Source organism: Grampus griseus (assembly GCF_964374135.1).
Source record: "Grampus griseus genome assembly, chromosome: 12".
NCBI lineage: Eukaryota > Metazoa > Chordata > Mammalia > Artiodactyla > Delphinidae > Grampus > Grampus griseus.
Window position 1 is genome coordinate 81,463,656 of NC_139006.1, and position 16,412 is coordinate 81,480,067.

At 41.3% G+C, this 16,412-nt stretch overlaps 1 protein-coding gene across 1 annotated transcript in view; it reads right to left on the reverse strand.

The window, feature by feature from the left end:
* CD226 (CD226 molecule) overlaps positions 1 to 16,412 on the reverse strand; it is a gene marked incomplete at its 3' end in the record, with an annotated part of 85,111 nt that overhangs the window by 9,926 nt on the left and 58,773 nt on the right. Inside the window, exon 3 of the mRNA XM_082668278.1 lies at positions 13,490 to 13,837. Within this exon, the coding sequence (XP_082524404.1) occupies positions 13,490 to 13,837 (348 nt within the window). The remainder of the gene's footprint in view (positions 1 to 13,489; positions 13,838 to 16,412) is intronic.

The following is a 16,412-nucleotide window of genomic DNA, read 5'->3' on the forward strand; positions in this document are numbered from 1 at the left end:
GTGGCAAGATGGACGACCTCAGGCTCCATTTGGGGAGAGAAATCTGCCGCAACCTGCCTCTGGGAAGAAATCGCTCTCTGTGCGTCAGACCTTTTCACGAGCTTCTTGTACATTTGATTAATTACTTTTTTCCTAAAGAAATGCTCAGAAATGTGAACAAAGAGTTTTGTGGAACATTTATAAGAGCAAAAAGAAAATCCTTCTTTCCCAGCAGCACTCTAAAGTAAGACGACACAGCTGAGGGTCTCAAATGTAATTAGAATCACAGGGCAGGGGGATGGGGGGAGGCTCGTGAAACCACAGATGGCTGAGCTCCCCCCTCAGAATTTCTGACTCAGGAGGTTTGTGTGGGTCCCAGAATTTGCAGCTCCTGTGTGATGCTGGTCTGGGGCCACCTCCTAGAGAATCACAGCTATAGACATTAGGATCATGGGTGTAAAGAATCCCAATGAAATGGAAAACTGCTGACTCCAGATAGAAAGTTAAGTAAAATTTCAAAGCCGGAACTCACAGTTGTGCATGCTATGATATCTCAATCAAGTACAGAACTTAGGAGGAAAAAGCCTGCCAGGCAGCAACATGCCAAATTTTTAAAGTGATGATCTTCAGGGAATAGAATTAAAAGCAATTGTTTCTTTAAGCTTTTTGCTATTTTCCAGATGTACTAAATGATGTATTGCTTTTAATAATCGGAAAAAAATAGTACACAAATTTAAAGGTCTGCATGCTTAAAGCAGAATACTCTACCAGTTTTTCGTGGTTATATTTAAAGTGCAGGATGTAGAGAGCATCTTTGCAGAAGTGTACTCAGAATCCTTAAGAATTAAGATGGCATTCTTTGCTAAGCTCTCAGTTATATGAATTAAGTAGAAACCACTGAAAAGTATCTTCATTTGTTTCACACTGCTCACTTTTAAAATCTAAATTTCAGATGCATTCCTTAATGTGACATATGTTGCCTCTTTTTAACCTCTTCTAGCAATGGGTGACCTGCTGGACTCATCCATCTTCTTCACTCATCTTTTAACACATAGTGTTGAGGCAGACTGTGTACCTGGCATTAGAGATGAAATGGTGGGCACCGCAAAAAAGCATGGGAGTCTGGTAGAGATTCACTTACAATCCAGAGTATCCCAGCCTATAGCCAATCCTACTTGTTACCTCCTTCTCAGCTTCCCACCCCTCTGCTGCGTTATTGTGAACCAGCAGTACTTGGACCAGGCTGGTGTAAGCACCCAACTTGCTGGGCCCTGTACGGCTAAAACCAAAAAAAATGGAAAAGCAAATGGGTGTGGGTGCTTTAGGGAGTTAATCAATAGTTTCTAACCTTCACTTTTTCCTAAATTCTTTTGACAGATCTTAGCTTGAGTGACGTCAGCCCTCAAGCCCCTCTCTTAAAGAAAGAATTACTGTCTCTTCTCGGCAGCCATTTTTTTGCCGATTTTTTTTCAACCTTCATCCCAATGCGGTGTTGGTTCATAGGAGGACAAAAGTGTCGTGAACCATAAAGCCATTATTTTCCCTCCCATCAAGAAAGATAAATAGGACTCCCCTGGTGGCACAGTGGTTAAGAAACCACCTGCCAATGCAGGGGACATGGGTTCGAGTCCTGGTCCAGGAAGATCCCACATGCCATGAAGCAACAAAGCCCGTGCACAACTACTGAGCCCGTGCTCTAGAGCCTGTGAGCCACAACTACTGAGCCCACGTGCCACAACTCCTGGAGCCCGTGCGCCTAGAGCCCGTGCTCCGCAACAAGGGAAGCCACCGCAATAAGAAGCCCGCGCACCGCAAGGAAGAGTAGCCCCCTCTTACTGCAACTAGAGAAAGCCTGTGTGCAGCAACGAAGACCAAATGCAGCCAAAAATAAATACATAAAATAAATAAATTTATTTTAAAAAAGGAAAGAAAGGTAAATACAGTTAAAACAATTTAAAGCACATCAATGAGATATATAAATGAGTAACTTACTTGAGGACTGCAAACCTCCAGGCTACGTTCTGCCAATGACAAGTATTTACAGCTGAGTTATAAACCCTTAGAAAGGCTTGGGATATAAATGCTTCCAGGTCCTTGCCTCAGAGCCAGGCGGGTAAGAGCAGGCATTGATGTTTACTATTTATCTTTTATTAGAGTCTGGGGTGGGGTTAGGGACTGGGGAAACCAAGCAACTTAGAACCTACATATCTGGACCAAAAAACATGCTGAGAAAAACTCAGAGATCCTGACCCTCTACCCAGCCCTGGGCAGTCATGGTAGATACCAGTAAAAGTTATTCTTGCTGTCTTACCTCATTAAAAAGAAGAGAAATATTTGATTTCGCTCTATGTACAGATGGGATACACACTGTGTATGTTCCCACAGGATAGATGTGTGTTAGGTGACAGACTCAGCACTATCAGGTTGATTCCAATTTTTGACTCACTGTATAATGCAAATATCCAATCTTCGTCCCACATTAGACACTGATTTGCTGAAAAAAATAGAGGGAGGAGAGAAGCCTTCAGTTCTAAGTCCTATCTTCTAATTCTTTTCCCTGGAAGACCCCGGCGTGAGATCACTTGATCTTCTGGACACTTTTTTGGCAACTGCAAAATGATGATGCAATCAATCTAAGGGTGGCCATGGGAGTGGCTCGAGATAAAACATGTAGGGGGGCTTTATTTACATATTTAAGCACCACATAATGTAAGCTGTTAAGAGTGAACTTAGGTTTTGTCCGCACACATTCAAAATTAGAGTTAAATAACTAATTTCTATTCTTTTCACGTTGACATTCCACGTTGCACTAGTCATGTATAACAGAGGATGCTTGTTCCTGTAACTAGATTCACCTTTCTGGGGAAAGGCGGAAGTGCTGTTGATAAACATGTATGAAATGGTTGTAGCTTTGGAGGACCACTGGAAGAAATGGTAGTCTGAAGTCTGTTGAACGTTCCTGTATGCCTGAAATACAGGCATGGTAATATGATCCCAAGTTTTCAAAGGTCGACTTTCTTTGTGCAGACCGATTTTATATCCTTTGCAGTTCAGAAACCTTTCCCTGTTTTATAGCAAGAAGGTCCTAGGGAATAAATCATTTTCAGAGAATTAAAGGGCCATGACATCAACCTCTAATTTTTCTTCTGAGTGAATAGTAACTATTCCTACTCAAAATGAAAGTATTATCGTATATGTGGAGTCTAAAATATGACACAAATGAACTTATCTATGAAACAGAAACAGATTCACAGATATAGAGAACAGACTTCTGGTTGCCAAGGGGGAGGGGGGTGGGGGAGGTGTGGGTTGGGAGTTTGAGGTCAGCAGATGCAAGCTATTATGTACAGAATTGATAAACAACAAGGTCCTACTGTATAGCACAGGGAACTCTATTCAATATTCTGTAATAAACCATAATGAAACGAATATAAAAAAGTATATATATACATGTATAACTGAATCACTTTGCTGTACAGCAGAAACTAACACAATATTGTAAATCAACTATACTTCAATAAAATTAAAAAAATAAAAGTATTATTAGATTTTAACTGAGAAACATAAGGTGCAGAGAATCTAAATAATTGTCCTGTAATTACAGAGCAAGCCAATGAGGAAGCGAGTTTCTAATCTTATGTACACATTTTGCTGCAATGGTTTTGCCTCTCTTGATGGAAAATAGTTTCCCAAGTGACTTAAACACTTTAAAACTTTACATCAGTTGAGAAACACATAGTCTAAGATAGGCTGTAAAGTCTACTACTCAATAGGCTGACTGCAGTAGCTACATTTTCTGGTGTCACTATGTGCACTGGCTGTACTCTGGACCATAGTGCTCTACAGCGACTGAAGTACGGTAAGGGTACCCATGTCAGCATATGTGGCACAAGGATGGTGAACGTTCTGATTTGGTAATTTGTTGAGAAAATTTTCAAGGCTGACTCCATCATATTAGATGTCTCACCTTTCTACCCAAGTATTCCTTAGTCTTACGTTCTATTTCTTAAAATATTTCTCCATTTTCATAAAGAGATATTATTTGTTAAAGGAGATTGTAATTTATGCATCACAAGTCAGAATGTCAAGGCCTGCACACTTCCTACTCACTTCTGTGGTGAATTAGTGTGCAGAAAAGAGTTAATGTAGCAGCCCGAAGACTGCTGGCCTTAGAAAGGCCTGCTTACAAGGTTGGCTCCTGGCTAGTGTGTGGGAACTTGGATTTGGAGAGTGTTCTCACCATTTCTTAACTGTTAGGGTGGTTTATTGAGTCTAAACTGTTGATACAAACAATGTGGTTTATGCTAAACACCTGCTTTCCTTCTGGGAATTAGTCCTTCTGACTTTGCCGCATGCATCTTTTCCCTTTGCTGATTTTGCTTTGTATCCTTTTGCTGTAATAAATCAAAGCCATATCTTTGGAATGTAATCATCAAAGAAGAGAGAGCCTGTATCTTCCAATTCTGTGGGAAGGTAGAAGCCTAACTTCCAAAGGCACCTTGCTCCGAGGTGCAAAACTACCTCCTGGCGTAAAGATGTAAGCAGCTCATTTTTCCTTTGGATGAAGCCAATTAGCTAACATAGATGGTCATACCAGGTGAATTTAGGATGAGCTGTGTGTGACAAATGATGCTATCAAGTCCTCCTACTTGAGGACTAGTTACTGTTTACCTTGAGAACATGCATATAATGGGTTGTATCTGCCAGGCTTTACAAAAGGTTAAGATTTCCTTCTGTCTTTGCAGTGTCTCAGTGGACTGCCTGTGATGCGTATCACAATTCTGGTTTCATGCTTATTCAACAATAAAATTGTTTTCTTTCCCTTCTTCCTTGGTGGAGCAGTTTTCTGGGTAGGGAGGAGATTTTGTTTCCCATTCTAATTCCCCAACACATTGTTGTTATTACTGTTGTTTAACCAAGTGTAACTCTACATTACTGTGTCACTATCATGCTTATCCATGAGGATATAATGGGAAATTTTTCAAATGTTCCGCTAAAATCAAGATGAACATTTTACCCATGCAATAAAACATAAGTAGGCCTAACATACCATTTAAATTATTTATTTATTTAGCTGTTCAAGATAAAGGTCCATAAATGTGAGAGAATATAACTCTTCAGGATATTTAATATAGAAAATAGACTTCTGTTTTTTCGTGGTAGATTGTGAAGGCTAAGTCCTTGCTGTCCTTACTCTGAGGGCTAATAACTGCAGCTCTGTGTCCAATGGTCATTAGTCAACTACCAGAACTGGAGGCAGAGCCGGATTCGAGAGGAAGGAGGAGGGACTTAAGGCGGAAGGAGGGCGTGTTCGGGAACTCTGAGCCAGTTTCAGGGCAGTTGCTCAAGGGAGCAAGCTTGCTCACAGGGAGATTCTGCTGGGCGGGTCTGGTGAAGACCTTGGGGGCAGGTGTTGGCAAAGCCAATGAGTCACGTGAGAGCTGAGCTCTCACCGGTTCTCTCCAGCAAGGACCTTAATTCGCCTTTGCCTGGAGGCTACTCCTAAGGTTGCCCTAGCCTGTGCCTGGTATGGACATGACTTATGAGCAACCAGCACTCCCCTCCAGACCCTAACATCTACTACCTGATTTTGCTTGTGCCTCATGTGACTGTGTGAACACCCTCCCTCACGTGACTTCAGGATGCCTGCAAACCCCAGAAAAGGGGACGAGTCAGTGGGGAACCCACAGACACAGCACCTGGGGCGACCTCAGCAGGTGGAGCTGGAAGAAACTAGCGGGTGATCAAACTCCCGCTCCTTTGCCTACAGATGCTCTATGTGCTGGTTCAGTAGGTAACCCATTGCACCTATGAACCTCCTAAAAGGATGGACACAAGGTCGTGGAACTCCACAGTAGCCAGCTTCCCTTGTGATATTGCTGTTGACGGCAGTAATGATTTTTTCCTTCCACTTGGAGAAGCAATATAGTGCCACAGTTAAGAAAAAGAACCCTGAAGCCAGTCTGCATGGCTTTGAATCCCAGCCCCTCTCCCTACTAGCTGTGACGCCTTGGATAAGGCTTCATGCCTCACTTAACCTCTCCATGCCTCACTTTCCTCATCCATAAAATGTAGATAATAATAGAGCTGTTGTGACAACTGAGTAATTACCAGTAGATTCTTAGAGTGACTGGCACAAACATAAGTATAGTGTGTGAGTTTGTCATATAGTGGCCAAGACAAAGCCCTGTGACACTTAGTTCTTATAACTGCTATCTATAACTTTTCCCTTGGGTCCTTAGAAAACTTTATACTGCAAACTATATGGCATTTATAAAGGCCTATATATAAATGTGCTATAAATGTCATACAGATATTTTCAGAATATGAAACAGACAGCAAGCTTTGGGCTGAATATTTACCTCCAAATATTCTATCCAACTTAAGACATTTTAATTAAAAAAGTAAGTGCTCTACAAAACATGTGAAACCTAATGCCTGGCTATAAGAAATAAGCACTCTGGTAATAATTGCAAAACCTGCAGCTTTATGCTCTAGAGTTTAATTATCCATCTGATCTCTCCACTTTTAAAATAGCCAGTGATTACAAAAAAGGAATTGCACGATTGGATTTCAAAGCTGATATCTTCACTTATTAGACCAGGAAGAGGAGACGGTAGCCAGCATAAAAGCAAAGCAACCTGTTTTGATTAAAGTGGGATTTGCGTGTTTCTTGTGAGTGTAAAATTGCCCACAAGCACATGTATTTACTGAATGTTTACCATATGGCAGATTGTCCCACCTAACAATATTCACAGTAATCTTAATTCACAAAATTTGTGTATATACACATACAAATTAAAAGAGTGAAGAATTTATCTCAGTGCTCTATATAAAACATGAAAAAATCAGAATAATGGTTATACTTTGCAAGCCTGTATTTTTTTTATATTTGTAAAGTCACCTCTTATGTGGCCCCAATTTGGGGGTCATTTGTACATCCATCATGTCCTTGAGCTTCTTTGATTTGAAGCCACAGAAAATATCCCATCCTTTGTTAACGTAGTTTCTCATCTCAATATTTACTCTTTACTTGCCCGTGTCTATCACTGTGTTGATAAGGATTTTTCATTTCACTCACTATTCACCTTAGCTAAAGCCATTTCTCCTCACCAGTGCAATGGAGAGCTTTAAACAGTTCAACCTTACATCCGTGAAAGGAAGAATCTCTTCCTGTGGGTTAATTAAATAAAACACTACTCTTATACTTAAAAGATTATGAACATCATAGTTATTTTTGAGTTTTAGGCAAAGTGAAATACATCAAATTAACTCTGGAAATGAAGTTTAGAGTGACCAATGAGAATTACAAAATATTTATTTTATTAAATTATCCAAGCATACTCCTCTGTTAAATAAATAACTCTTAAAAACCCCTGAATCGTTTCAGTGTAAATAACTTTAAGATACAAATGGGGGTTCAAAGATGTATCTCTACAAATGACAGATCCGTGTTTATTCTTCATTTCTTGTTCTTTTAAATAACATAGCCCTCTGCAAACCTACTAGGTCACCTTTGAATATTTGTCAAGGGTCAGGTCAGTACCTGTTTGAAATACCTCAGTTGAAGTTGGAAGTAGTTGTCTGACTGATTGAATTGCAATACTTAAAGCTAGAATTGCTATTAAGAATGAAATGCCATTAATCTTATATGAAGAACTAATTTTTTTTTAATTTTAAGTAATTTTCTACTTGCCTTTGGGGAAAACTTCACACAGTCATCTACGTTCAGTTTCTAATAAGGCTCTCAGAGACAATTACAAGATGTTAACAATTCCCAGATGCTTTAAAACGAAAAAAGCACACACACGACAAAGGAGTCCAAAGGGCTATTTTGCCTTTGGAGTCATTAGGCAGGTCTCTCACACAAGTGTGGTCATGGATTTTAAGTGGGAAGAAAATCAGTACATTTTTCTGAATTTGAACTCCTACCTGTACTCTAAGTTCCTAAGGAGAGGAAAGTGTCATGAAAATTACTTGAAATTCGGGCTGAGGAGAAAGATCCACTTGAAGAAAAGTAGTTCCCTGGATTAGCTGCTTTCTAATACCACCAGCTTACTTTGTTTATAGTAGTGATAGCAATACACATTCATCAGTGTCCCTTATGTAAGAGCACCATCAAATCCACTTAACATTAGATTTTCAACATTTCCTTCTCTCTGTTAATAACTTGTCAATCCAATACCTTGTTTATCTGCACAAATATGGTAACGTATAAACAATGACTGCAGGCAAACATTCCAGGATTGTGTGCCTTAGGAAAGATGAATAAATCAACATGTGGGCTCACAAAACAAACAGAATGACTGACTGCTTGCTTTTTTTTTTTTTAATTAGATGTCTCATAAAAGAACTGATGTGGGCAGAGGCAACTGTAAAACTACGACGACATAATAGGCCCTGATTGAGCAATCAACTCACTTGTGATGTTGGAAACAGTATGTTTCATCTGGATACCCAGTTATCATCCAGAATTTTAATAACATAACTAAATTGGGCTAAAAATTGTACTTGATCCATATCGGTAGAGGCTATTTGAGCCTCCAGACAGTGACACCAGTGCTCTGGGATTCCGGTCCTACGGTTCTATCATATAAGTTAACTGTCATGGACATTATTTTCTATGTAGGAAGAGATGATAAAAGGCTGAGGTTCATCACACCGGGTCATGGAAATGTACGTATCTGGCAGCCCAGCACATACCAGCTCAGAAAACTGCCATGCCTACAATAGTTGCATCTATTATAAATTCAGAGGAGTGGGACAGAAGGTTCTGGATTAATAAATCCCTAAAAATATACATTTTGTCGACAACTTCAAAATGTTTAGGAATCCAAATCACCTGGGAGAAAAATGAGTGAATTTTAGCAGAAACTAAGGCCAAAGAAAGAAATGAAGTTTATTTCTCCTCCATAATATTCTCATGGTCTAACTCAGGAGCACAGAGTCCAGAGGCGGTAATCTCTACCAAGCCAGCACAGGCAAGATTTAGAACCTATAGCATCTATTCCTCAATGTTACCCCTTGGTCGACCCCATACCTGACAGAAGAAAGATATGGGAAGATTCTCTTGGTTGTGGCCCCATGATTTCCTAGTGAAAACTTCTGCAATCTCCATTTATAATTTCCATCCTCCGCGTCTATTGACTAGCAATTATACACCATTTATATAGAATATGCAAAACAAGAGAACTAAAAAAAGGAAATCACCTTTTCGAAAGATACATATGTGAACAAAGTTCATGAAAATTTTCTCCCCAAACATTGTGGTGGATGTTCTGAGAGTTCAGGTTTCTTTGATCAGCAATCACTAAACCTCAAATGTTGTGTTGATGAAGAAAATCTAGAAATAATCCAGCTAGAAAACTGGGAAATAAAATGGACACAGTCCCTACTAGAACATACAGAAATATTAACATACACAGAATCGGTCAAGAACACTTATTAAGCACATTCTGGAAAGATATATTGACAGCTCTAAGCAGAGACGTCATAATCCTTAATCTCAAGTAATTTCTAATATAAGAGTCAGGACCACTGCAAATAGGCGCAGTTATTAAATGACTCAAGGGTATCAGTTTCCTAGTTATAAAAATTTGAGAAATTCAAGATGCTTGATGGTTCGATGTCAGGGAAGCAGTTTGAGCTAATGTGAAAAGATTGTGAAGATGGTAAGATCAGACTGAAACCCTAAAGGAAAGAAGGTAACTGTGGTGAAAATTAGTAAGTTGGTTGGGAATAGGAGAAAGTAGGAACGTGGCATTGGTGACAAGCACAAGCTGACGTTCCAATCTGACCAACGACACCTACCCCTTCTCCAGGCCACCTGTGTGTCCAGCCAAGTGGGTAGGGGACCTGTAGCCCATCACCAAGCCTGTGCATCAGCTTGGGTCTGCATCAGTGTGGAGGAAGGGGCACCTTTTTTCTAATTTATCTGCCATTTGTCATTTGTCTCCCTGAAGTGGGCTCCTTTTTTGTGGCCGAAAGACCCAGTATGTGACAGTGGTAGCCTAGTTTGAGAGCTCAGTCATTCATGTACTGATTATTGCAACTGACTCTTAGTTAATTTCCTCTGCCTCAAATTTCTTTTTCTACTATTTGACTTACTTCCTTAAATACTACTTTGTGCCATCTTTGATCAAGAACTGATAGTGGCTTTCATTGCTCTTACATGAGATCTAGTATTTCACCAAGTTATCACTTAATTGAGCCTACCTCCTTCTATATTAATCCATAACTCAGAATCTCTGTACCAACCTAGTCATTTGAGTGCAATCACCCATGCACAACTCCCCTGCCCCACCCCGTGCTTACTGTTTACATCCCCGGACTCTGTTTTGTCCCTTTGCTCTGCTCTGATCATCAAAGCTGTATTTGAAACTTGATGGTTCAGATGAGTGGCCTCGTTGGTGGAAGATGACTGGGGAAAGACATGAGTAACTATACTTCTTTTTTTTTTTTTTTTTTTTTTTGCGGTACGCGGGCCTCTCACTGTTGTGGCCTCTCCCGTTGCGGAGCACAGGCTCCGGATGCACAGGCTCAGCGGCCATGGCTCACGGGCCCAGCCGCTCCGCAGTATGTGGAATCTTCCCGGACCGGGGCACGAACCCGTGTCCCCTGCATCGGCAGGTGGACTCTCAACCACTGCGCCACCAGGGAAGCCCTATACTTCTTAATATAGTTAAAAACTAGTCTTCTCCAGAAACTTTCTGAGGGACTGATTTCATTTCTCTGATCCTCACTATTTTTATAATTAATAAACTCAGTTGAACAATTGTAGTTTGCACATCATTAAATTAATATTAAAAGACTTCACAAATTATTTTGGTAGAACTTAAAATACTTTTCTCATAAGTAATGAAAATCCAGAGGATATTAAGGGCCAAAACTAATTTTGGTCACTGTCAGTATGCATGCATTTTTCCCCTGTTCCTGGTCCCTGCGGTCTAGACAACCTTCAAATTCAGAAAACTCAGTCTGGAACCATTTTACACTACTTCCAGGTCTTGAGTGCAAACAGGGGGAGTCAAGTATTTCTTTTCATTCAGCAAAGAAAGTCAATAGTAAACTTGTGTTCAACTCATGCTTCTGCCACTTTCTCCCTCTGTTCAAAATAAGTCAAGGCCTGGATATACGATGTATTGGTTGACATCGTGTCGTCTTTTCAGTGGCCTCCCAGTACCTGGTACTTGTCTGAAGATGAACACAGGCAGGCAAAATCAGGGGAAGAACGTGTGTGTGTGTGTGTGTGTGTGTGTGTGTGTGTGTGTGCACGCGCACGTGTGTGTGTGTAGAATACGATAGTCCTGAAAATCTTGCTTTTGGATCCCGTAAAAGAAGTTGATGGGAGCTAACAAAAGGATGCACAGCGGTTTATAAAACCTGTGTCACAGTCACCTTTCCCTTGATAGTTGAAATAAATTAAATCAGCTCTACATCTTATACCTGTCTCTCTGCTTTAATCCCTACATTGATTTTTGACCAAACAGCTTCAGGACTTGAAATAATCGAACCACATCAGGGAAACACAAGTGATCTATTTTTGCTTTCCATCTGATTTTTTATCTTCAATCTTTACTTATAATTATTTTAAAAAGGAATTAAACCAAAACATACAGTAAACAGCTGTCATCTTCTATCAAATATAACTTTTTACTAATGGGCCGAGTTGATATTCTTTCAACCTGTCAGTTGAATGTCAAAAAGCCATTTTTCAAGAATTCAAAACACTTGAACACTAAGAATGCTGACCATTACACTGTCACCTTCATTTTGGACACTGTTTATAGCTTATGTACAAGGAAAAGAAACAGCTTTGTGCAAGGAACTTAGCCATGTTTGGGTAACTGAAAGACATTTTTATTAATTAGTAAGAGCTAAATAATTATATTTCCAAGAATCCATTTCCTCTATGATTTAAGGTGTTTTTAATAACTTTTTCAACATATAATGGACAAGATTTTATTTCAGAAGTGTTTGAAAATGGTTCTTTATGACATTTTCTGAATAGAACTTTTTCTTGCCTTGGTCTCTGAGAGAAGATTAGCGACTACCTTTATTCTCTCTTTTTTTCCTGCCAGGTTTTAAAAACACTTCTATAATGCAAGAGTATTTTTTTTTAAAGGTGAGAAATATTTTCTCGATGTGTCTGAAGGAATGGAGTCAACATGAAGAACCTCTTAATATCTCTCCCCCAATATTCCATCAACCCTCTTTTTCATCAAGTTCTAAGCTCCCTCTGTCATCAAGAGGAGTAGAGAAAGCTTTGATGCTGTGAGAGGTGACTATGTACAAAAGCTGCTAACCTCTGGCAAAGGGCCTCCTTAGCACACACAGCTGCTACAGTGGCAGCAGTGGAGGCTGCCCTACATACAAAACCTCCTCTTCTTCCTTCCTGATGCAGGAGGGAATCTCAGCCTGCGGTATAAGCAGAGTCTGTGAACGGGCAGCCACATCCTAGGAAGCCTTGCCTCTAAAAGTCTACACACAGGCCAAGGCACATGAGTTGGCTAGAAGCATATAGAAGAAAGGCAGAAGGAAAGATGGATGGATGGGTAGATGGATAGATGGAAGGATGGAAGGAAGGAAGGAAGGGAGGAAGGAAAAGAGGGAGGGAAGAAGAGGGTGAGAGTAAAGTGAAATAAAATTTCTGTCATCAGTAAATATAGATTCTTTTCTCTGACAGGTCCCTCTGCAGTGAGAAAACTTGCCTGGAAGCAGAGCTGGCAGTCTGAGACAGACTTCCTCCCACTCAACTGGAATGCAGGTCTACACAGGCCTCTCTGTATCTGCCCATCAGTCGCTGAAATACCACTTTTCCTTACACTCACACAGGTTTTGTGGAGCCTGAAGCTTACACAATTTAGGGCTTCATCATGACACAGGAGACAAATAACTAATACAAAGTGAGTACCGGGCCTTGGAAGGAGCCAGCTCAGGTGAGAGGCCCTGAAGGTCAGTTTCAAAGCTTCAAGGCCAGTCTGTTCCTGCTCCCAGCTCTGGAGAAAACTGAGGGAACCAAAGCTCTGATCTGACAAAGTAGCAACCACACTATTAAACATTTATTACCCTTTACTCAATGCTGATTCAGCAAATACCAATCTAACACCTTATTGTTACTGAGGATACACGAGGATTATAAAACCTAGTTACCACCATCAAAAAGTTTTAAAGTAATTGGAAAACTAAAAATTATACAGCTGAAAAAAAAAGAAATTATACAGCTGAAACTTATAGGCTGTTGATACCATGTAGTTTTCAGACTGACTGAATCTTTCTTTTTAATTTTAGGAAAGTGGCAGATCAAAAAAATGGGAAACATCTATTATTGTTAAATCTGTGATTGATGGATTAGCAAGATAAACACTAACATTCGTTAACTGACAACTTACAAAATTCAATCATTAAAGATATTTTGAATAATAAAGTCATGAAAAGGACAAAATAAACCAATCCACAGTGGCTGGCTTTTTCCATTTTTGACACATTAAGGCATCTGTCACCTACTCACCATCAGTTACGATCAGTTTCGTCATGAAGGTTTCAGTTTCTCCTGTGCTGGCTTTGAAGCCACAGCGGTAGAGTCCTGAGTCAGAGGTCCTAATGTGGGGCATGGTGATGAAGGCCCTCCTCATTCCCTGGGTGCAGTTGCTCAGTATCTGTCTTGGGTACTTTGAAGTGTAACTTCTTCCTTGGGACAAGTTGCAGCTAGTTAAGAGGTCAATCTGATGGGGCTGGATCTTCTCCCATGTAACTTCTTGTAACAGCCATTTCGCTCGAGGCTGGCAGGTGAGTGTGACGTTTTTTCCAGGTTCTGAGACTGTCTGGCTATTTGATGGCACAGCTGTCTCAAAACCGTCTGAAAAGAAGAAGCAAATGATTATACTTCGGTCCTCGAATTCTTGGATGCTAAGGCGGAAGCCACCCAGAAAGTTCTATCAAAATGGTTGGTGATGGAGAGGAGACCTTCAAGATGGAGAAAGAGTAAGACGTGGAGATCACCTTCCTCCCAACAAATACATCAGAAATACGTCTACACGTGGAACAGCTCCTACAGAACACCTACTGAATGCTGGCAGAGGACCTCAGACCTCCCAAAAGGCAAGAAACTCCCTATGTACCTGGGTAGGGCAAATTAAGAAAGAAACAACAGAGACAAGAGAATAGGGACAGGACCTGCACCAGTGGGAGGGAGCCGTGAAGGAGGAAAGGAGGAAACGTTTCCACACACCAGAAGCCCCTTTGCCGGTGGAGACTGCGGGTGGCAGAGGGGGAAAGCTTCGGAGCCACAGAGGAGAGCACAGCCACAGGGGTGCAGAGGGCACAGCGGAGAGATTCCCGCACAGAGGATCAGTGCCGACCGGCACTCACCAGCCCGAGAGGCTTGTCTGCTCACCCGCTGGGGCGGGCGGGGTTGGGAGCTGAGGCTCGGGCTTCGGTTGGATCCCAGGGAGAGGACTGGGGTTGGCGGCGTGAACACAGCCTGAAGGGGGCTAGTGCACCATGGCTAGCCGGGAGGGAGTCCGGGAAAAGGTCTGGACCTGCCTAAGAGGTAGGAGACCATTGTTTCAGGGTGCGTGAGGAGACGGGATTCAGAGCACCGCCTAAATGAGCTCCAGAGACAGGCGCAAGCCACGGCTATCAGCGTGGACCCCAGAAACGGGCATGAGACGCTAAGGCTACTGCTGCTGCCACCAAGAAGCCTGTGTGCAAGCACAGGTCACTATCTATATCTCCCCTCCCGGAAGCCTATGCAGCCCGCCACCACCAGGGTCCCGTGATCCAGGGACAACTTCACCAGGAGAACATGCAGCGAGCCTCAGGCTGGTGCAACGTTACGTGGTCTGCATTCCATACCCCTCCCTCCCTCTGACCTGAGTGAGCCACAGCCCCCTAATCAGCTGCTACTTTAACCCCGTCCTGTCTGAGCAAAGAACAGATGCCCTCAGGTGACCTACACACAGAGGCGGGGCCAAATCCAAAGCTGAACCCCAGGAGCTGTGTGAACAAAGAAGAGAAAGGGAAATATCTCCCAGCAGCCTCAGGAGCAGCGGATTAAAGCTCCACAATCAACTTGATGTACCTGCATCTGTGGAATACCTGAATAGATAACGAATCATCCCAAAATTGAGGCGGTGGACTTTGGGAGCAACTGCAGACTTGGGGTTTTCTTTCTGCATCTAATTTGTTTCTGGTTTTATGTTTATGTTAGTTTAGTACTTAGAGCATATTATCATTGGTAGATTTGTTTATTGATTTGGTTGCTCTCTTCCTCCTTTTTCTTTATATATAGATATAATATTTTTTTCCTTCTCTTTTTGTGAGTGTGTGTATGTATGCTTCTTTGTGCTTTTGTCAGTATAGCTTTGATTTTACCATTTGTCCTAGGATCTGTCTGTCTATTTTTTATTTGTTTGTTTGTTTAGTATCGTTTTTAGCACGTGTATCATTGGTGGATTTCATTTTTGGTTTCATTGCTCTCTTTTTACTTTCTTTTATTAATTACTTTTTAATAATGATTTTTCATTTTAATAACTTCATTTTATTTTATTTATTTCTTTTCTTTCTTTCTTTCTTTTTTGCTCCCTTTTCTCTGAGTCCGGTGGCTGACAGGGTCTTGGTGCTCTGCCCAGGTGTCAGGCCTGTGCCTCTAAGGTGGGAGAGCCGAGTTCAGGACATTGGTCCACCAGAGACCTCCTGGCTCCACGTAACATCAAACAGCAAAAGCTCTCCCAGAGATCTCCGTCTCAATGCTAAGACCCAGCTCCACTCAACAACCAGCAAGCTACAGTGCTGGACACCCTAACCAAACAACCAGTAAGATAGGAACACAACCCCACCCATTAGCAGAGAGACTGCCTAAAATCATAACAAGGTCACAGACACTCCAAAACACACCACCGGACGTGGTCCTGCCCACCAGAAAGACAAGATCCAGCCTCATCCACCAGAACATAGGCACTAGTCCCCTCCACCAGGAAGCCTACACAACCCAAAGAACCAACCTTAGCCACTGGGGGAAGACACCAAAAACAATGGGAACTATGAACCTCCAGCCTGTGAAAAGGAGACCCCAAACACAGTAAGTTAAGCAAAATGAGAAGACAGAAAAACACACAGCAGATGAAGGAGCAAGGTAAAAACCCACCAGACCAAACAAATGAAGAGAAAATAGGCAGTCTACCTGAAAAAGAATTCAGAGTAATGATAGTAAAGACGATCCAAAATCTTGGAAATAGAATGGAGAAAATACAAGAAATGTTTAACAAGGACCTAGAAGAACTAAAGAGCAAACAGTGATGAACAACACGATAAATGAAATTAAAAATTCTCTAGAAGGGATCAATAGCAGAATAACTGACAGAGAAGAACAGATAAGTGACCTGGAAGATAAAATAGTGAAAATTACTACTGCAGAGCAGAATAAAGAAAAA